The sequence below is a fragment of the Geotrypetes seraphini genome, chromosome 7 (assembly GCF_902459505.1).
Source record: "Geotrypetes seraphini chromosome 7, aGeoSer1.1, whole genome shotgun sequence".
Classification (NCBI taxonomy): domain Eukaryota; kingdom Metazoa; phylum Chordata; class Amphibia; order Gymnophiona; family Dermophiidae; genus Geotrypetes; species Geotrypetes seraphini.
The window spans coordinates 4,402,933-4,425,533 of record NC_047090.1 but is presented as its reverse complement, the minus strand read 5'-3'; the positions used below and the strand labels follow the sequence as shown (position 1 = coordinate 4,425,533).

Here is a 22,601-nt window from a genome sequence, read left to right as displayed (position 1 = left end):
GTCATAACTATAAAAATGCTCCAATTGATCTCAACATAAGCAAATGAATCTTAATCACAAACATTTTAAAAAAACAAAAGCTGACAAAATATTTTGAACTCGCTAAAAGACCTGAACTTAAGGCATCACTTAAGGCAGTGTATCTCAAACTGTGTGCCTCCTGAGATTCCAGTTGTGCCATGGCACACTGAGGTGGAAGAGAGGCGCCTACCAGCTGACTTCTCTACGCGGTACTTGCCAGCGCTGCCCGATTCGCCAAAGGCCTGCATGTTTCCCCCTTCTCTCTAGCGTCCTCCGGCTTCCCCCCTGGCCTCCTGGTCTCACCGTTAAAGCTAATTACAGCAGCCTGCAGAGGATCGCCGGTAGATAAAATGATTTTATTTTCAATATAGTGATTGAAATATGTCAGTTTTGAGCATTTATATCTGCTGTATATATGAAAAATGAATGGAAAAAATTTCATTACAATTAGTAAAGGGGATAGGATCTCGGGAGGAGCTTGAGTAGGTTGGGGTACTCAGTTGATATTTGTGAGACTTAGGGGGTACTTAGCTGAAGTAGTTGAGAAATACTGCTGTAGGCAATCAGCTGGCGCCAGTGCCTCTCCTTCTCTCCGGCCCTCTTCCCTGCTGGCACCCCCTACGGGCGACTCGGGGCCCATCTGAAGGGCCTCTGCACATGCGTGGATGTCGACGTGATGATGTCACGCATAGGTCACGTCCGCGCACTTCTGGATGCCTCAAGCCGTGGCCACTACCTTTAGTGTGCCCCGGCTCGAGAAAGTTTGAGAGACACTGCTCTATGGTATATATTGTGTTAGTATAAGCTGATATTAAATCTACATGATCATTTTCAGTACCCTCCCCTCCCCTTTTACGAAGCTGCGTTAGGCTTTTTTATCACAGGCCACAGCGGTAAAAGCTCCAATGCTCATAGATGACTAATGAGCGCCACTGCTGGTGATTAAAAAAAAGCCTAATGCAGCTTCCTAAAGAAAGATCTGTATACCGCTCACAAAGCACAACTCTGGTTACTGCGTCTCATCTATTGGTACTTATGCCAGACATTTCTCTTCAGTATAGGAAAAATATTGAAACAGTGACACACACACATATTGATGTCTTAACTGGTTTATTTACAGTCTTGTATAGTACTGACTTTTAACCATTGATGCAGCCAGTAAAGATGAAACATCCGGTTTTATCTCTGTGATTTTTTTATACCTGCTCTTAAAAACCCCCCCAAATTTATCCCTTTTCTTGGTGTCCTTTATAGTGTTATGTCACTTGTGATAACTTATGGGCCTGACATGTGCATTCATTAGAGCATAATTGGCTCATGTGGGTGCTGTACAAATTGTATAACAAAATCAATTATATAGACATAAACCTATGAATTAATGTGTGGACAGTTGATTTGTGTGCATTGGAAAGTTCTAGTATGAAGAAACAAAAGCGTAAACTGCATCAACAAATCTGATGTCCCTTATTGTAAACAGCAAGAATCGCCTGACATGTCGCCACGTTTCATCCTGCGGCTGCTACAAGGGTGCAAACACAACTAGATGCATGTGTTCTTAGGCGGCACCTAATCAAGTCAAATTCCTCACACAATTCTTTCCTTAAAAAGTGGGGGGGAGACATTCGAGGGGCCGCTGAAAAGTTCTCAGCCCAACCAAGACGAGAATGATGCGGAGCCATGAAACTTACAAGTTGTTCCACACTTTTCTTGACACTTTTCCTTTCATATCATTGAAACAAAAAGGGTCATGAAAAGTGTGGAACAACTTGTAAGTTTCATGGCTCCGCATCATTCTCTTCTTGGTTGGGCTGAGAACTTTTCAGTGGCCCCTTGTAGTAATTGTGCAGTTAAATTGTCAGCAATCCAAACAGCTTGCCATTCTAATTCCTGGGTGATATTGGGAGCTGACTGGACTTCTCGTTTTTGTTTATGAATTCTGACACATACCGTATTCCCCCCCCCAAAAAATTTTTTTAAATGAATGTGTGAAACAAACATTAAAATCCACCTGTAAGGATGGAACACAGCAAACACACACACAGGATACGAGTTGGGAAGGAGGCGTTGCCAATGGCTAGCTCTGAACCCCTTTTATTATGCTTCTATGCTATTGACATCATAGTAACTCCCTCGATTACATGTCTAATGATTGGTGGATACAAAGTCACATGCATTTTACATCGTGTCATCCTCAACTCTGCACATAAGCAATGCCTGATTAACACGTAGACAAAACCTGAGTCTCTGCAGGTATCCAAGGCTTGTCAGCTGATGTCCTTTCCAAATGAGGACTAGTTAAATTAAGACAGGTTCATTTGTGATAGGTAAGGGGGAGAGAGGGAATGATTCAGTATTATTTCACAGAGGCTATGAAATCAGTGTGCCGATCTCGCCCTATTTCAGAATGGTGTCCCTACATCCACCCCAAAAATTGGTGAAAAAAAAATAACGAAGTGTAAACAAACTGAACAGTCTTTGCTCATGGACATCCAAATGAGGGTTCCAGTATGCAAAATGGAACCTAGCTAAGAGGTGTCATTATGTGATGTCTGGGGCTCTTTCCTAGAAGTGCTGAATGTTGTCTGCACAGCAGCCCCAACCCCGGTCAATCAAAGAAGCAACGACAGCCCATTTCTTGTTTCTTTCAGTGTATAAATGAGGATCAAAACTCGATGTGAATTTTTAAAAAAGATGCAAGCGTGATATCCTCTAGAAACGTCCTGTCTACCCAGCATAGCTCTAGACAGAAGACTCTGCAGCAGTCAATAGAGCACTCGCCTCCCCCCTGTCTTCTATAAAATTGGTTATTGACCTGCAACTTCAGCACTTCGTTAAAATGGCAGACAGCCTGCGTGAGGATGCTCCTGCCCCTGCCTGTTTCCTAAGCAACTGCTTGTAGCGCAGGTGAACCTTCATAATTTAGACCTGTTTTTGAACTGACTTTTAAAAGTGTGCTGCTGTATTTTACACTTCTCCCTCTGTATTTGCTGTGATAGGGGATTAACAGAACTGCAAATACAGAAAAACCGCGAATAGCTATTTCATGTTAAATATGATAATATGGTGTGTCATTGCCTCCTCTACTGGGACTGTATTTAGATGTTCCACTGAGCCCACCTCCTTTTCTGGACCCTGCATGGAGGTCAGTGCCTGTGTTTACACTGACCATGACTCCTGTTACCCCAGCTTTTAGCCCTGCTGCCTTGGCCTCACTTGGCCTCAATAACCTCATCCGGACATCCCTCTTCAGAAATCCCATTTTGAATCCCTATTTGGGCAGATAACTAAGAAAAACCTCCACAGACTCCAACGGATTCAGAATGCCGCGGCCAAGCTCATCTTCGCTAAAAGTAAATTTAGCCATGTCTCCCCGCTCCTGGCCAAGCTCCACTGGCTTCCGATAATCGCCAGGGTCCACTATAAATGCGCCTGTTTAACTTTCAAAATCCTATATGGTATCCTCCCTCCCTTTATCCCTCTTTCTTGGAATTCTCAAACCCTAATACCACCAGATCCTCCCACAAATTAAAACTATCCTTCCCCTCGCTAAAAGGCATTTCCCACACAGGAAAGCTAGGGACCTTCCTCCACTTCAAAATCACTGAGCTCTGGAACAACCTTACCTCCCCTCTTCGGAACTTGAGCTCTCTCCAAGTTTTCCGCAAACATCTGAAAACCTGGCTTTTCTCAAAAAATGTAAGTCTCCCTCCAACTTAGGAATCAAGGAAACTCTTATATCTTGGCATCCCAAGTCCTGTAAATTTTCTTCACACTTCTACCTCTAACCCTCTGTTGTAGTTCCTTCCTATTTCTCCTACTGTAAACCGCGTCGAGCTCTACGAACATGGATGCGGTATACAAACCTAAGGATTAGATTAGATTAGATGTCTCAGTGCTCTAAATCCTCTCATGACGACTGCCTCAGTATTAACAGAAGCTCCAGGACCTGCATTAGACTCTGCTCTGACCGCCATCACTTGTCTGGCAACGGCCGAGAGGAAAATGTCTTGCATCGCGACTCTGAGGCTCAAAGCAAGATAACATTTGGCGCAAATCCTATAACTAAATCTCATGTCCACTGTTACGAACACTAACAAAGAGCTTTCGTATACACTTCTTGTTAGAAATTCTAATGTTTACTTCTTCATTTCAAATTTCTTTAGAATTCTATTGTCTAACGGACTTTTTATATCTTTTTTTTTTTTTTTTCATTGTATTGTTGGGGATGTACTTTTTGTTTTAAAATGTGTAGCTGAAGAGAGATCAATGTATTCTTGTTAGGATGTTTCTAATCCTATTTTTACCTCTATCTTTATTTTTACTTCTCTACTATTTACTAATTGTTTTTCTCAGGTACAGTGGTGCCTCACACAACGAACTTAATTCGTTCCAGGAGCAAGTTTGTTATGCGAAAAGTTCGTTATGTGAAACGCGTTTTCCCATAACAATACATGTTAAAAAAAATAATTCGTTCTGTAGCATAAAATATGCTAAGATGACATAAAAAAAGATAAATTTTTGGTTATTATTTTTATTTAGATACATCTAAAAACATAATTGTTTTTTAAAACAACACACATTTTTTAAATTTAAAGACAGACTAAGTAGAGTCTAATTTTACAGTGAGAGAGGGCAGAGTCTCAGCGGCAAAAACTGGGACTTAACTGTTCATTTTTTTTTTTTTTTCTACCGTGTTTCCCCGATGATAAGGCAGGGCCATCAAATAAGACAGCCCCCCCTTTTTAGAAAAAAATGTAAAATAAGGCACCCCCCCCCGCAAATAAGCCACCCACCGATACCTGCGCTTACCCGAATCGGGTGGTACGGTGGGTGACTCCGTGTGGTCCCTGGCACCCCCGACACGATCGGGGCAAGAGGGAGCTCAAGCCCTCTTGCCCCCCCGACTCCCCGACACGATCGGGGCAAGAGGGAGCTCAAGCCCTCTTGCCCCCCCGACTCCCCGACACGATCGGGGCAAAAGGGAGCTCAAGCCCTCTTGCCCCCCCGACTCCCCGACACGATCGGGGCAAAAGGGAGCCCAAGCCCTCTTGCCCCGCCGATTCCCCAACTCCCCGACAATATCGGGCCAGGAGGGAGCCCAAGTCCTCCTGGCCACGACGACCCCCTAACCCCACCCTGCACTACATTACGGGCAGGAGGGATCCCAGGCCCTCCTGCCCTCGACGCAAACCCCTCCTCCCCCCAACGACCGCCCCCCCCAAGAACCTCCGACCCGCCCCCCCAGCCGACCCGCGACCCCCCTGGCCGACCCCCACGACACCCCCAACCCCCTTCCCCGTACCTTTCTGTAGTTGGCCGGACAGACGGGAGCCAAACCCGCCTGTCCGGCAGGCAGCCAACGACGGAATGAGGCCGGATTGGCCCATCCGTCCCAAAGCTCCGCCTACTGGTGGGGCCTAAGGCGCCTGGGCCAATAAGAATAGGGGGCAGGGCCTGAGGCACATGGTCGGAGACCAGAGACTGTCATTCTGTAGTGTCTGTTTCAACCTCAGTCCTTCTACACCAGCATTCTTCAAAGCAAAGCTTGAGGGTCAGTGGTTGTGGCCATTCATACTCTGATTCTTATGGGAGCCAAGGATAATGAAGCCATTGTGACATCACTGATGTGATTGGCTCTTAGGCACTGGTGGAATGAGGCATTATGACATCACAATATCTGCTCTGGAATGTTGCTGCTCAATCTCAGCATTTTTCAAAGCAAAGCTTGCGGGTCAGTGGTTGTGGCCATTCGTACTCTGATTCTTATATGAGCCAAGGATAATGAAGCCATTGTGACATCACTGATGCGATTGGCTCTTAGGCACTGGTGGAATGAGGCATTATGACATCACAATCTCAGCTCTGGAATGTTGCTGCTCAATCTCAGCATTCTTCAAAGCAAAGCTTGCGGGTCAGTGGCTGTGGCCATTCATACTCTGATTCTTCCCTCTTTCCTTATAGAATGACATGAAGATGGTTTCCCGCGGTTATCCGCGGGGACGGGAACGGTGATGAATTTTGTCACCGTGTCATTCTCTATTTCATATCCTCTTTTTTATAATCTTTTTTGGGTGCTCCGACGGGGGGCGTGGAGGGGGAACCCCCCCCACACTTTACTTTATACACATCGCGCCGCGTTGTGGGGCTGTTGTGCTGAGAACTTCACTGGTTAAGGTTGCGTGCGCTGGCAAAAGGTGGCGGGGCTTATCTGGAAAAGATCCCTAAAGTCTCCATCAAGCTCACTCAAGTCCATCTAAACCATCCCAACCCGAAATCGAAGCCCTCCACAGCCCATCCTTAACCAAACAGCCATATGCGGACATAGACCGTGCAAGTCTGCCCAGTACTGGTCTTAATTTTTTCCGATTCGAGATCCTCCGTGTTCATCCCACACTTTTTTGAACTCTGTCACTGTTTTCCTTCTCTCCCACCACCCTCGGGAGCGCATTTCAGGCATCCACCACCCTTTATTAAGAAATCTTTTGTATACACAACTTTTTATCGAGGGGGAAAAAATAAGGTTGTGTTTCATGAAGAAAGTCTGTTTTCTCCTAGCTCAAAAATGATCTAAAGGTAACTTAGTTTAAGACCATATAATGTTTTATAACAAATACAGGACAATTAAAAAAATTATTCTTGCCTCCACCGGGAGCCAATGCAACTTTACATAGTATGGTGTTATATGTTCTGTTTTGGGTTTTTTTTTAGATTGAAAATTAGCGCACAGCTGTATTTTGGATGATTCGCATTCTCCTAATGATTTTTTGATAAGAACCTAGATAAATGATGTTATGCATATTTAGTGGATGATGTTATGCATATTCGGAAAGCACCTCAATTGCGCTCTTCCTTAGCTTATGCTTTTGTGGCCAGACTGTGAGGAGGCCTTCCCAACGACATGAAATCAGAACCAGTTTTGGGGAGGGGGGGGGAGTTGCAACCATGGCAATAACTCTGGACTCCCACGCTTCAGGGAGGCACTGAGCTCGTCTGCTTGTGTCCTGGGCCGGAGCGCATCTAACTGCAAGAAAGGAAAGCACGCATAGGTTTATTTTCAAATGTTTGTTGAAATGTTTGTTGAAATGTCATTTTATGCTTTGTACAACGCTTTGCAGAATCGATAAAGCATTTAATCAAAAAACTAATTAAACAATAAACAATAAAATGTGGTGGTGTGTTCTTTTGAAATGAATGTAACCCACTATGATCGACCAAAAAAGGCATGAGCTAAATCCTCCCCCCCCAAAAAAAAAAATTAGCCCCCTCTTTTACAGAGCTGCGCTAGCAGCTGCCGCATGGCAAAATCCCCAAAGCCCTTTAAATCCCTATTGGCTTTGGGGTAGATACCGTTGCAGCGCAGCTTTGTAAAAGGGGGCGGGGGAGGGGTAAATTATAAGTAAACCAATTTTCACTGAAATTTTACCCACACAGAAAAGCATATAGAGTACCTGATTACCTAGTCAGTGTATTGTAAACTGCTTTGGGTGAATCTCTTTGTGAAAAGTCGATTAATAAACCCCACTAAATAATAATTGAAAATAATAGTAATTTGAAAAGCAGCCCTGCAGAGGCGTTTGAAAATTGCCCCTTTAAATAGGGTAATCCTGATCGTGCCTCCCCCCCCCCCTCCTGTGTTTGCTTTGGGGAAGGACACCCCATAGGACCAAACCTGCAAGCAGTGTGGTTGGAGACAGCTTTCATTCATAATGTTTCAGGCAGACAGGCAGATGGCTGCAAGAGCTAAGATTTACATAGTAATAAGATTGAGATCGCTGTGCTGGTTCTTTTTTTTTTTTTTATGTGTGTATAAGAGAATAAGAGAGAGAGGGAGAGAGGAAGTTAACCCTTTATCTCATTGTACCCCTGGCTAGACTGGCCTGGCTGGAATAGACACTATCATTGACCGGCATACAGATGAGGATGCATCCTGGACGTGGGCCCACAGCAACTCATAAGTATCATGGGACTTGTTAAATCTATTGTCGGATTCCCTACTGATTTTTCTTAGCTTAGCACCAACATGGCAACCTTCTGTTTGTGAAATGTGAGCCAGTTGGGACTGAAACCGTTTTTGTGTCCTTTCCATTGTTATAGTTGCGTCCTAACTGGAGCGTTTTCTCAGCTTCCAAAATGTCTGTTGCATACAACAAAGATACATACAGTGGCATAGTAAGAGGAGGACAGTCCGCCTTGGGCTCCGGTACCCATCTTATCCCGTCCACCCTCCACCCACACTCCTTCCTGACTCCCCCCTGCCGCGCATCCCTTCCCTTCGCTTCCCTTGTACCTCTTTAATGTTCCCAGCGTGAGCAGCATCACAAACTTGCTGTGTTGGCTCTCTCCGACATCATGTCCGGGTCCTGCGCCTAGGAAGTGATATCAGAGGGAGAGCAGACACGATGCGGGCAGTATGTTCGTGATGCTTCTCGCGCCAGGAAAATTAAAGAGGTACGGGGAAGGGAAGGGGGGGGGTGCATGCGCGGCAGGCGGAGTCGGGAAAGAGCAGGGGGGTTGAGAATGTGGCTGGGAGGGGCGCCACTCTCCCTTGCGACGCCGCTGGATACATAAAGCCCGTTCTCGTTATTCGCGGTGGTACAGTTGTTGGAAATGTTCGCAAACTGCGAAATTACGAATAACGAAATGTTTAAGTCTATGGGATAATAGAGGTTAGGCTCCAGCAGGACACGTACTGCTTCAAATACCGTGGAAAGTGAATAGTGAATCCTATCTGGAAAATAGGTTTAGGTTCCTGCATGGGATAGCACTAGAAGTGCCTGTAATTCACTTGCAGAATGTTGGGGGGGTGGGGTGGGGGAGGGAGAGTCATATCTGGAAGCAAAACCTGACTGCAATGTAAAAGTGAAACCAAAAAAGCTGCTGTTTTTTTAAAGCGCTGGTCTGCGTAAACACGAACACAGAGGCATGAATGGGGAATATTGGTTGCAATTGATGCAACCGTGGATAGGCAAAGTCATGCTTTGTGAACGCTTGAATAATGAGAACAGACTATATCAGTGGTCTCAAACTCAAACTCTTTGCAGGGCCACATTTAATTTGTAGGTACTTGGAGGGCCTCAAGATACCGTAGCTGCTTTTGAGAAAGGTTTGGACAAGTTCCTGGAGGAAAAGTCCATTGTTATTGAGAAAGATACGGGGGAAGCCACTGCTTGCCTTGGATCGGTAGCATGGAATGTTGCTACTCCTTGGGTTTTGGACTAGAGAGCTGCACGGGAATGAGGACGACGGGAATCCTGCAGGTTCCCCCTTCGGGTCACAGGGATCCCGTGGGGACGCCCCCTAGGGTCGCGAGGATCACGTGGGGACGCCTCCGAGGGTCGCGGGGTTCCTGCGGGGTTGGATGCGAGGCTCGTCTTCTCCCTACCTGCCCTGTCGCAGCACACAGCCGATCAGAACGGAAGTCTTCCACGATGTCAGCGCTGATGTCGGAGGGAGGGCTTAAGCAAAGCCCTCCCTCCCTCCGACGTCAGTGCTGACATCGGGAAGACTTCCGTTCTGATCAGCTGTGTGCTGCGATCGGCAGTGGTGTACCAAGAGGGGGCGGGGAAGGCGGTTCGCCCCCGGTGCAGCCATAGGGGGGGGTGCACAGCCGGCCAGGTCCCCTTACCTTTGTGGTGCATCCTCTGACCGACCGACAACAGGCCCGGTCCAACAAACCTCCCTGCCCTGTAGCCACGAATCTAAATTACTTTTTTACAGCAGCTTCAATACTCCAGCTGCTGTAAGAAGGTAATTTAGATTCGCGGCTACAGGGCAGGGAGATTTCTCGGACCGGGCCTGTTCTGTTGTCAGTCGGGCGGGGAAGCGAATAATGGTTTCGAACTGACCACAGCACTGAAACCATTATTGCAGCCTTATTCGACTACTTGCACACCCTCTTTAGCCTGGGCTCCAGCGCCTTGATCCTTCAACTCGATCTGAGCAGTGCGTTCGACCTAGTAGACCACAACATTCTCCTAGAATGCCTGACCCACATTGGCATCTCCGACCAGGTCTTCAGCTGGTTTCACGGATTCCTACGAAACAGATCCTACAGAGTTCGCAAAAACGATTCCTCCTCATCTAGCTGGGTTAACTCCTGCGGGGTGCCGCAGGGCTCCCCCCTGTCCCCCACACTATTTAATATCTACCTCGCCTCCCTGGGGAACCTCCTTCAAAACCTCAAACTCAAATCCTTCATCTACGCAGATGACATCACAATAGTCATCCCACTCACCACCTTCTCCCCAGATCTACTAGCCTACATCACAAGCATACTTAATCAAATAGAACTCTGGATGCAATCCTACAGATTAAAACTAAACCCGGACAAAACAAAATTCTTCCTAGCCTCCCCCAATGAAAAAATCAAAGTCTCCACAATCCAAGTGAAAGGCTTGGTCTTCCCCCTCGAACAAACATTAAAAATACTGGGAGTCACTCTAGACAAACATCTATCCCTAGAAAATCACACCGATCTCACTGTCAAGAAATGCTTCTCGGTGCTCTGGAAACTGCGCACCATAAAAAAATACTTTGACGACTCCTCTTTCCGCCTTCTGGTACAGTCCTCTGTCCTGAGCGTACTAGACTATTGCAATGTCATTTATCTGAGCTCCACAAAGAAAACCCTTAGGAGACTAAAATTGATCCAGAACACTGCCGTCCGCCTCATATTCGGCCTGAACAAATGGGACCACATCACACCTTTCTACCACCAACTGCATTGGCTCCCCTTCGAATCCAGAGTCCTGTTCAAATTCGCCTGCTTCTGTTACAAAACTGTTTTTGGCCTATTACCTAGATACCTCAATCACCATTTCACTCTGAACCACACCAACAAGAAATCCCGCAGAATACAGCTGTTTGTCTTCCCATCCCTAAAATTATGTCATTTCAAAAGATTTCTCGACAAAACCTTTGCTTACCAGGCAGCCAAGCTGAACCCCTGGCTTGCCCAAATGATACTCGAGGCCCCCTCTTACCTTAGCTTCAGAAAACTTCTCAAAACTCACCTTTTCCGTGAACAGGCCTTTTAATCCCCCTTGCCCCCTATTTTCTCCCCTTTCCCTCTCTACCCCGCCCCTTCGGCTGTCCCTCTCTCCCTCTCGCTATATCATATCTTCAACCCGTCCTCCTGTATTACCGTTACCTCGACCTAATCTCTTCAAAGAGTTCCCCCCCCCCCAACTTCATTGCCTGTATCTTTGTCAAAATTTTGTAAATCCGTGTGTTATCACGGACCTTAATTAATGGATGTAAACCGCCTAGAACTTTACGGGTATGGCGGTATACAAGAATAAAATTATTATTATTAAATTATTATAAAGGTAAGGGGCAGGGAGGGAGAAAGGGAGGAAAGGTGGAGTGGAGAGGAAAAGACGCTTAAGGTAAAACTGAGGGGGGAGAAGGACGCTGAAAGCACTGGGGAAGACAAAGGGGTAGAGAAGGACCCTGAAAGGACATGGGGAAGATGGGGGGGGGAGAAGGTTGCTGAAAGGACATGGGGAAGACGGGGGGGGAGGGGGGAGAAGGATGCTGAAAGGACATGGGGAAGACAGAGGGGGGAGAAGGCCGCTGAAAGGACATGGGGAAGACAGGGGGGAGAAGGACGCTGAAAGTTTATGGGGAAGACAGAGGGGGGAGAAGGACACTGAAAACACATGGGGAAGACGGGGGGGGGGGAGAAGGACGCTGACAGGACATGGGGAAGATGGGGGGGAGAGAAGGAAGCTGAAAGGAAATGGGGAAGAGAGAGTGGAGAGAAGACGCTGGCAGGGAAGAAGACAGAGATGCCAGACCATGTGGGGAGCGGAGGGAAGAAGATGGGTGTCAGACCAATTTGGAAGGGGGGAGAAAGGGAGAGGCACAGTAACAGAGCAAATGGAAGACGCAGGAAGAAGAGAGATAGTGGATGGAAGGAATTGAATGAGAACATGAGGAAAGCAGAAACCAGGCAACAAAGGTAGGAAAAAAATTATATTTATTTTTTTTTTTTTGCTTCAGGATAAAGTAGTATATTACTTGTGTTGATAAAAATTTATAAACATTAGAGGCTCTGGTAGAAACCCGTTTACAAAGTATGTATTCCTCCCAATTAATATTTCCAAATTAATAAAGTCTTTTTGCTTATTTGTAAATGGGTTTCTACCAGAACCTTTAATTCAGTAGCATAATTAAATGAAATAACTATTTCTGTAGTTTATAGGGACGGGTGGGGACGGAGGGGATTCCTCGTGGGGACGGGTGGGGACGGATGGGATTCCTCACGGGGACGGGTGGGGACGGGTGGGACTTTGGCGGGGACGGGTGGGATTTCTGTCCCCGTGCAACTCTCTATTTTGGACATGTACTAGGGACCTTGATTAGCCACAGTGAGAACAGGCTACTGAGCTTGATGGACCATTGGCCTGACCCAGTAAGGCTATTCTTATGTTCTTATGTCTTATTAAAGAAATGACAATTTTGCATGAGGTCAAACTCTTTATAGTTTATAAATCTTTCCTTTTGGCTAAGTCTTAATAATATGATCAAGCAACTGTTTTTATTTTACTTTTGTGGTTATGATAAACATACCCAGGGCCTCGAAAGAGTACCTGACGGGCTGCGAGTTTGAGACCACCGCTATACATATACAGATCTGCACACATACATACGTAGAAGGATTGGAAACAATTTCTTGAGTCATGATCGGCATGCTTTCCCAACCTGTTTCCCATTTCCAGTACACATATCAAGCAGATAGGCGTTATGTGGACCAAGTCCACCTTATTTGCCAAAAGCTTCTACATCTGTAGTGATATGGTGTGTTCAGAGTGAGACAATGAAATGCAAACAATGAACCCATGGAGCCACATAATACAGAAAGGGACTTTTGTGAGGTACTGAAAGCTGGACTGAAAGAGAGAGAAAGATGCCGGACCCGGGGGGGGGGGGGGGGGGGGGGGGGGAGTAAGGGGATGAAAAAGTTTAAGCATTAGACCGGGATTTTGCTGCCTTTTATCTCTGGCGCTCTAAGCCAGTGCCTCACCTGCTCCAGTGGTAAAGCTGGCCCTGACCTGAAGAAAAGGTAGCCTAAAACTTCCCTGTGAGGGTTTTCTCCTGGTATCTGGTGAGAAGCTAGTCGAGAGAAATAGGCAGGAACTGCACAGGTTAACTGGCAGCTCTTTATGCTGTCTTGTGAAAGAGGCGCTATGTCACCGGAATCCGTATGAGCAGAAGCTACGGCTCCCTTCAAGAACAAAGGCTTCCGCGTAATTGACTTTCACACCTGGAGCTTTGTTTTTGAAACCTATTTTCTGAGTCCCAGTTATTTGGGCCATTGGCAGCCAGTCATTTGGCTAAGCTTGCAGCTCTGTTTGAATTTAGAAGGTGCAGGGCTTATTAAAAAAAAATATTTGCACAGATCTATCACTTGTGCTTTGCTTAAAATAGATCCCACAATACAAAGGAAACACAACCCCATGGGTGAAAATGTAAACCAAAAAAGAAATGGGGAAGGGACACCGTCAACCAACTTCAGGGCCAATCAATTTATTTAAGCATTTATATACCACTTATAGTCTCAGGTACTCAAGCATTTTCCCCTATTGGTCCTGGCAGGCTCACACTCTGTCTAATGTACCTGGGCCAATGGGAGATTAAGTGACTTGCCCAGGGTCACAAGGAACAGTGTGGGATTTGAACCCACAACCTCAGGGTGCTGAGGCTGTGGCTCTAACCACTGCACCACACATTCCCCTTGAAACTATATAAATAACTTGTATATATATATAACATCTCCCTGAAACAATGCAGGCATAACAAGGAATCTTTCAATCTCTTTTTGGTTGACTGTGTCCCTTTCCCACTTCTTTTTTGGCTTGCTTAAAATATAATAATCCTCAAAAATTTATGTGAAACACACTAAATCCTTGTGAAATTGGCTAAAACACAAGACAAAGTGTCCAGACTTTGGAACTATTGGAGAAATACCATTAGGATTAGAGAATGACACGGTGACAAAATTCATCACCGTTCCCGTCCCCGCGGATAACCGTGGGAAATAATCCCATGTCATTTTCTAGTGTCGATTTCAACCTCGGTCCTTCTACACCAGCATTCTTCAAAGCAAAGCTTGCGGGTCAGTGGTTGTGGCCATTCATACTCTGATTCTTATGGGAGCCAAGGATAATGAAGCCATTGTGACATCACTGATGTGATTGGCTCTTAGGCACTGGTGGAATGAGGCATTATGACATCACAATATCTGCTCTGGATACCAGAGACTGTCATTCTGTAGTGTCTGTTTCAACCTCAGTCCTTCTACACCAGCATTCTTCAAAGCAAAGCTTGAGGGTCAGTGGTTGTGGCCATTCATACTCTGATTCTTATGTGAGCCAAGGATAATGAAGCCATTGTGACATCACTGATGTGATTGGCTCTTAGGCACTGGTGGAATGGGGCATTATGACATCACAATATCTGCTCTGGATACCAGAGACTGTCATTCTGTAGTGTCTGTTTCAACCTCAGTCCTTCTACACCAGCATTCTTCAAAGCAAAGCTTGAGGGTCAGTGGTTGAGCCCATTCATACTCTGATTCTTATGTGAGCCAAGGATAATGAAGCCATTGTGACATCACTGATGTGATTGGCTCTTAGGCACTGGTGGAATGAGGCATTATGACATCACAATCTCAGCTCTGGAATATTGCTGCTCAATCTCAGCATTCTTCAAAGCAAAGCTTGTGGGTCAGTGGTTGTGGCCATTCATACTCTGATTCTTCCCTCTCTCCTTAAAGAATGACATGAAGATGGTTTCCCACGGTTATCCGCGGGGACGGGAACGGTGATGAATTTTGTCACCGTGTCATTCTCTAATTAGGATCTCAAGCGCTCACAGCTAAAAGCTGTCATGAAGCTAAGTACTCTTTAAGTTACAATTTTGAGTGAGAGAGTACTATTTATTAATTGAAAACCAGTATATGAATTAAAGAAAGAATTGCATTGCAACTTTTATGAAGCAAAATAGGATTTATATCATATTTAATATACTTAAAAATATATATACATAAAAAAAGTTTTTGATAAAAAATAAGAAATTAAAATAGGAGAACTTATAGGACCAATGATAGCTCACCCTATGGTTATTAGCTTGAAAAATATATCGGGCTTATAGCTGTGAGCGCTTGAGATCCTAATGGTATTTCTCCAATAGTTCCAGTCTGGACACTTTGTCTTGTGTTTTAGCCAATTGCTTAAAATATAGCCTGGTATTTCTGAAATTTCTGTACAGCATAGCATGTAATGTTGACAGCTGAATTGTTTGACTTCTATACACTGTTTCTCTTAGAATCCCAAAATAATATGCAGTGGAGAATACTAAAATCAGTCAGTTGTGTAATAAATCAATCAGTTCAGGGATGAGTGAGAAGACTCCTGCCCACTGGGTGAGGGGATTCACTGTCTTTAAGTTTTGCTTGCAATCCTCAGTGATGAACGTTTCCGTTTGCAGAGCTCCTGAGATCATCCTGGGTTTGCCATTCTGTGAAGCGATTGACATGTGGTCACTGGGCTGCGTCATTGCCGAGCTGTTCTTGGGATGGCCCCTCTACCCCGGAGCCTCTGAGTACGACCAGGTGAGCATGCCAGTGAGCGCACCGCTTTTCACAGCGAGACAGAAGCAAAGAAGCACTTGGCTGTGCGCTAAGGGACTCAACGCTGGTAATTCATGAAGCCATTAAAAATACCCACTATCCTTCCTTCTAAAAGTACATGTGAGGGTTTCACAACCCCTGTAATGTTCGACATCTTTGAGGGAGGCATTCCCGGGGAGTGGAGGGATTGGGGGGGGAGGGGTGTCAGAGAAAGCATACGAAGGGCAGGATCAGAAAAAAACACATATAGGTTGCATTTTCAAATGTTATTTTTTTCCTCTAATATTTCTGCCTACTCTATTTTTATTTATATATTTTTAGCATATACCACTTATAGCCTAAATGGTTTACATTCAGGCACTCAAGCATTTTCCCCTATCTGTCCCGGTGGGATCACCCTCTGTCTAAGGTACATAGACGAAACCATGCTGACAATCGCGCACAGGAGACTGTGCGCTGGATTTAAACAGTATTTTAAAGCGGGGGGGGGGGGGGGTTGGGCGGGGAACCCCACCACTTTACTTAGAACTGTTGGCGTTCTCGTTGTGAGGGGCTTGGGGGGGAAACACCCCATTAGAGAGGAAACAGCCTTTTCTCCTGTTTTTAGGAAAAAAGTACAGTTTTCTCTTTAATGGGGGTTCCCCCCTACCCACCCCCAACGGGAACGCCAACAGTTCTAAGTGAAGTGGGGGGGGGAGGTTCCTCCATCCCCCTCAGAGCACTTTAAAATACTGTTTAAATTCAGCGCGCAGACGTCCTGTGCGCGATTTTCAGCGCAGTTTTGACCCATCCCATCTGTCTAATGTACCTGGGGCAATGGGGAATTAATTGACTTGATACACATAAACAGGAGATGCTACCTCCTCAAGGTAGACCAAAGAAAACCAAAACAAAAGAGGCTACCTGTGGTGTTCAATCCTTGGGTCTTGAATGAATAAAAGGGTTGAGCACCACAGGTCGCCTCTTTTGTTTTGGTTTTCCTTGAATTAATTGACTTGTCCAGGGTCAGAAGGAGCAGCATGGGATTTGAACCCACAACCTCAGGGTGCTGAGGTTGTAGCTCTAGCCACTTTTTTCAGACGCCAATAGGAGCACACTGCAAGTCGAGTGCTAACCTGACAGTGCTACTGTCTGTTCACTTAATTGGAAATGCCAACAGGAGAATGGTATGAGCTGAGTTCAGTACGGTTTGTGCAGTCTTCTGGACATAAGAGCATAAGTATTTCTTTCATTTGACTCCTGAGGAAGGTGTATTTTCTTTTTTTAAAATTTTTATTAGCTTTCAACCAAATAAACAATCTGTATAACAGAAGTAACCAGCCATTGCAGTAGTACAAAATCCAAAGCCTACAGAATACAGTGCAAAATTATAACAGTGTCCCGTCTCCCCCGTACTTCCCCTCCCCATCTGTAAAGGACAAAGAATAGGATCAAGCATTCCCTTAACCTTCTAAATATTCAGTTTCTGGGTAATAACAGTCCATGTTTTCATAGATTGCAAATAATAACCCCTTCATTTGGCCACATATAAATCCATTCTGCCCATCAAGGAGAGTTTCACTTTCCACTCAGTCTGATCAGGTACCAGGGACTGTTTCCAGTAAGCGGCAATGAGACATTTAATCGCTGCCAACCCCATACGCAGAACTCGGGTTTGCCATGCGGTCTCACAGACATTAGACATCCCCAGGAGGCAGGCTAGGGGGGTAACAGGAACAGGAATCCCCAACATTAGGGACAAAGATCCCATCACCTCCTGCCAGCAAGGCACCAAAACCGGACACTCCCACCAAATATGTAAGAAGGTACCTACAGCAGCTTGACATCGCCAACAGGTAGTCGACAATGTAAGATACATCTTATGGAGCCGCTCCGGAGTATAATACCATCTACTCAATACCTTATAGGCATTCTCCTGAATTAAAGCATATGTTGATGCTTTGCCCACTGAAAAGGATTCAGGTCCCAATTCCTGCCCCATACTTTCTCTGTCTCTGTCATTTGCAAGTCAGGTACCTGGGGACACATCTTAAAGACCAGAAACCATCTTTCAAATATGTCCGTCTTTTATTATGAGTTTCACATATTTATACGAATCAGGTTTGCCAGCATGTGATGGCATGTGACGTAAACACAAACCATATATGGAAGGTCACATGAAACTTTAAACACATCAGCATTTTTCCTAGCTAGAGATTGAAGTCCAAAAGGTAAGAAAAAGCCTTGACCAGCAGAGCTTCTTAACTAAAGCTGTCTGTAAATACGGCTTAACAAAACAATTGAATTCACTTCACATTATCTCTGTTTAAACATTACCTGTCTTCAAAGAAGGGAAAGATAAACAGGGCCTACCTTTGCATCTTTAAACAACATATGCCTAAGGACACTTACTAAAGTTCTGATACGTGTCCCTTCAAATCCCCTCTTACGACATGTAAATGACGTCACAAATACACAGCATGAGCTGGAAGGGAGTGATACTCTAGGTATGTCTCTCAAGGAGGGGTTTTTTTAGGAGCTGTAATACGAATAACACAGTACATGAGCAGTCAAGATAAGAGTGCAAATAATAAGAGATTATGCATTCAACTAAAGTGCTGATCCCAAGAATTAGATAAATCAGAGTTACATTTGAACTCAGCAAAGAGGTCTGCTAATTTCTGAATGTCCATAGGAGGACCTATATTGTCAGAAAGAAAAGTACAACAGCATAAAGTACTGAGGAGAATTTTTCAGCTAGAATCCTAGCTAGGGCCATACGATTTTGAGAACCATCTGAGAAGTGGAGCCTAATTGATCAGTAATACTTTGCAAGGCGTCCCTAGAATAGTTCACAAAGCGTTGCTGATTATAATAATTTTAACTAATCCGATCAACATTCTTATTAATAGTAATAAAGGGAATAAGGAACTCAAACCCAGCCTTAACCTGAGCTCGGGCCTTAAATTCATCTGGGACCCCTCTTGGGACCCCTATAGCATCTATGTATACATGTGATCAGATTTATATCAAGACAAATAAAAGGAAAAACCATGTGAATAGGAAGGATGCCTTTCAGAAAAATATGCAGGAGCATGGTAACCTTAACTAAAGTGCACTGGCCTATCCACTGGCTGGGTAGCTTAACAGGGAGCCAAAAGTCTCCATAAAGCCAGTAAATATCAAATCTAATGTAGTACCAATGGGGCATACCTATGAGCCAAGACAGAACAATAACCTGGGGGTAAATTACCTACAAAACTACTCTGTGTCAAATTAGAAACATGACATGTGTAATTGCCCTTATAGATGATAACGGCAATATCAAGCTTTTGTTGTCCTGGCAACAAAGGGTATTTAGAACACTACAGTGCACAAAGGGGATAGGTAAATAACCCAAAAAGGCATGGTTGGATACCAGGAGGGAGGTCCAGATGTACGGTTCCTAGATGGGGTCTAGCTTGAGCACATATGTAACAATTACTCTTATTATGTTGATCAGCAGTGAATTTCATCCATTCTAACCAAAGGTTACGTTCTGAAAACCCTACCTCAACAGCCACAATATCTTCAAAAGTGGGATTGGCAATAGCCATCATGTCAGTAAGTTTATTGAATGTAGGGGCCAGTGGGTTAGCATTTTTTGGGGCCCCCACAAAATGGCGGGAGAAGATGAGTGGAGGTAGATAGATCCCGTAAGAAAACTGATGATAGCTAGACCCACCCTTAAACCACATGTCCATAATGTACATACCTTCATCAGTAGGTCTAGGGTTGTCAATAGTAAGAGAAAGCTTAATAATTTGTGCAGGAACACTTTTCCTATAACAGTGTCCAACCTTATGAAGGGTCATACAAGTAAGCAGTGATTTACCATTTTGGTCCACTGTTGTTCAGGGTATTTTCTAGTTTATAAACCCAGTCAGTATTAATATTCCACCCTACCACTCCCCAGAATGCACACTTATCCCCCCAACGTAAGTCAGTAACATATACATATATGTCCTTAGTTTTAGGAATCTCTGAGGACCAATGGCACAGCCTTGGGATATCAATTGATAAACAGTCCACAATGTCACAATACTCAAAGGAGAAGGTGGCAACTTGTACACTGCTGGAATTATACCAAAGGGTAGCATCGGTCTTTTCTGGATTCCAATTGAAGGACAGCCTTTACGAGGGAGTAGTCCAGCTTGACATCGTGTTCGCAAAGAGGTGTCGGGGGTGCTGTTTACAGCAGGAGTGTCATTTACAGATGGGTATGGGCAGAAAGTGTCGTGGACCCAGAACACATCATCCCTGTAGACCCAGTGAAAAGGATTCATACAGGGAGAAAAACTAGCAGCAGCAGTGCCAGTAAGAGAATGATAAAGTTGGTAGAATGCTGCAATGAGATCATCATGTTGTTCCACTGGAGGAGGTGAAATCTGCGCAGGGAAGACTTGCTTCTGGGGTTTTAGGTTAACCCTCTTCAAGCGACTTGCGTGGATCCAAACAGGAAACTCCTCAGTGAGTGCAGCGGGCCTGGTCACAGCGATCACAGTAGTGGGAAGGCCAAAGGGGAAATCTGTCTGCTTCCGATCCTTGGAAAGCTGCTGGATAATCACCAGGCTGGAAAAAATGGGTAGGAATCTGTGGAGAGAAAGGAGAAGTGCAAGACACGTTTCTTTGAACAAGCCCTAATATTTCAATTAGCTTTTGGACGTATTCCTCCTGTATCAAGGGAAAATCTACCCATGGGGCGGGGAAAGGTCATCCCGTGAGAACCTCAAAGGGAGAGCAGCCAGATGTCTGTGCATACAGAAAGAGATACTTGAAAAGAAATGCTTGAAAAGCATTCCAAATATCATTCAGCAGCTGTACTCCAATGTGATCCAAATAAGAGATAGAAAACAAGAGAAACCATGTTGCCTGTACTGAATGTGGCAACATGCAACAATACCAATTCATTCACTTAGCATAGCTATTGCAAAAGAGAGACAATACTCAGTTACTTAAGGTTCTTAATTGAACAATCCAAAAGGATATGTTTTTATCGTGCTGCATATAACTATTATGCACCTCAGAGAGACCATACTGATGTACTGAATGTATTCAGAAATGTATATTGAATGGATCATATGTAGGGAACACCACGAAATAAATGCTGTATAAAGTAAAACTTTTTTCTTAAACATATAACCCTTAACTAAACTATATTCAGAATATAAAAGCTAAAAGTAAAAGAACATTGCGCAGTTAGGCTAGTAAGAAGTGGAAAAAGAGCTCTAGAAATGGCCAATATTATGTATCCTGGGGTACCCACTAAACTAAGACAAGTAGACATGACACAGACAAAACATAAAGTTTTTAAACGTGGAGCTATTTCTCCATCTGTCAAGTGTGCAGGGCTGAATTTAACTCTGCAAATAAACACATTGATATAAAAAAAACCAAAACAACAAATAATGTATATCATAACCATCTCATATTTGAAAAAAGGCATAAAGCTAATGTCTCTTTGGAGCGTCTCTATCTCTGCAGTGATAAAGAGGACCCACGGAAAACACCAGAAATATCTGTGCCAAAACTGATCTGGGATGGCTATGTATACATCCGGACAAAAACATTTTAAATTAGCAACATCCTAATTTCAGCTAAAACAATAGAAAGGAATTGTATTTTCCAATTTATTTTCAATTCACAACCGTGCCAGCTGTAATTATTGAGCTATATATCTCTGTATCAAGGAGCAAAAGGTCAAGAATGAAAATATCACTAGCAAGAAGTTAAAATGTCGAGCGAGCACTACGATAACCAATACCATGATATTGGGCAATGAATAAGGGAGAGCTAGCAGCTGGTATCCAGGGTTTCCCCTCTTTGCACCAAAGTCCGTCCAGAAGGGCGGCTTTGGGCACCTGCCAAATACCAGGCATCAAATTCAGAGGAGGGGGTGGTAACAAAGGACTGAAGCTGTGAAAAAAGAGAGGAAGAGAATCCTGTTCACCCTTGAGACCCAGAAGCCTATTTAAAAGAAGGGCTTGGACATCGTGAAAAGTATGAAGGGTAATGGGGTGACCTAGGATCAAAGAAGTAACCATCTCTACCACCATAGCACAAGCAGCCAGGGCTTTCTTGAACAGGAGTGACTATAAAAAAAGGCAACAGAGCGTAATTTACCGCCATGTTCTCCCTTCATGGTGTTACAATAGTCCCAAACAAAGAGATAAAACATGTGGGCATAAGCAGGGAAACCCAAACTTGAGCTAGAAACCAAAGCACATCTTAAATGTCCAACATTTCATAAGTCCATCTGATAAGAGCAGTCATTTCAGAAACCAGGGTCTGTCTCAAAATCTGGTCATAGAAGGAACAAGCAGAGATCCATTGGCGGCAGTGACCAATCATAGCAAGAAAAGTAAGCATGTCTTTCTTGTTAGCTGGGCGGGGCAGACACAGAATAGCAGCAGTGCAGAAAGTGCAGATTTTCCTCTGACCATGAGACAGGACAAAACCCAGGTATTTCACTTCAGATGTACACCAGTGCAGTTTATTTCATGACACCTTGTGACCACACACAGACAATCATTATAAAAGGTACAAACTATCAGCCTGACAGGTCTCTAGAATTATGGAACACAAAAGTTGTACAAAATAAGAATAGGACCATGAGGGGCAGTGCATGACTTGTAGAATAGCCCGAAGGACATTCCACATTAGGTATACTGTTGCTTAAAGGTGAAGGCAGCCTCACCAAAGGGATTAAAAATAAAACATTCTTTAGGATAATGACAGAAAAAAATCATTGGCTGCCGATGGAATGGTGGAAGAAACATAAGTGCAATGAGAATTACCAAAACATTAACAGCCCGAAAATCTAGGACGAAACAGGGAATGCCATCAGCTTTGGCAACAAGAGCGATGGGCGTATTATAAGAAGAGATGGTGGTTTTGATAATGCCGGAGAAAAGTCAAGAGACGAGCA

General features: G+C 44.4%; 1 protein-coding gene across 2 annotated transcripts in view; it reads left to right on the top strand.

Moving 5' to 3' along the window:
- The window catches only part of HIPK2 (homeodomain interacting protein kinase 2), a 285,351-nt gene that overhangs the window by 155,823 nt on the left and 106,927 nt on the right, over positions 1-22,601 (top strand). For both annotated transcript variants that reach the window (XM_033951443.1, XM_033951442.1), the window contains exon 3: positions 15,514-15,637. In XM_033951443.1, coding sequence (XP_033807334.1) covers positions 15,514-15,637 — 124 coding nt within the window. The remainder of the gene's footprint in view (positions 1-15,513; positions 15,638-22,601) is intronic.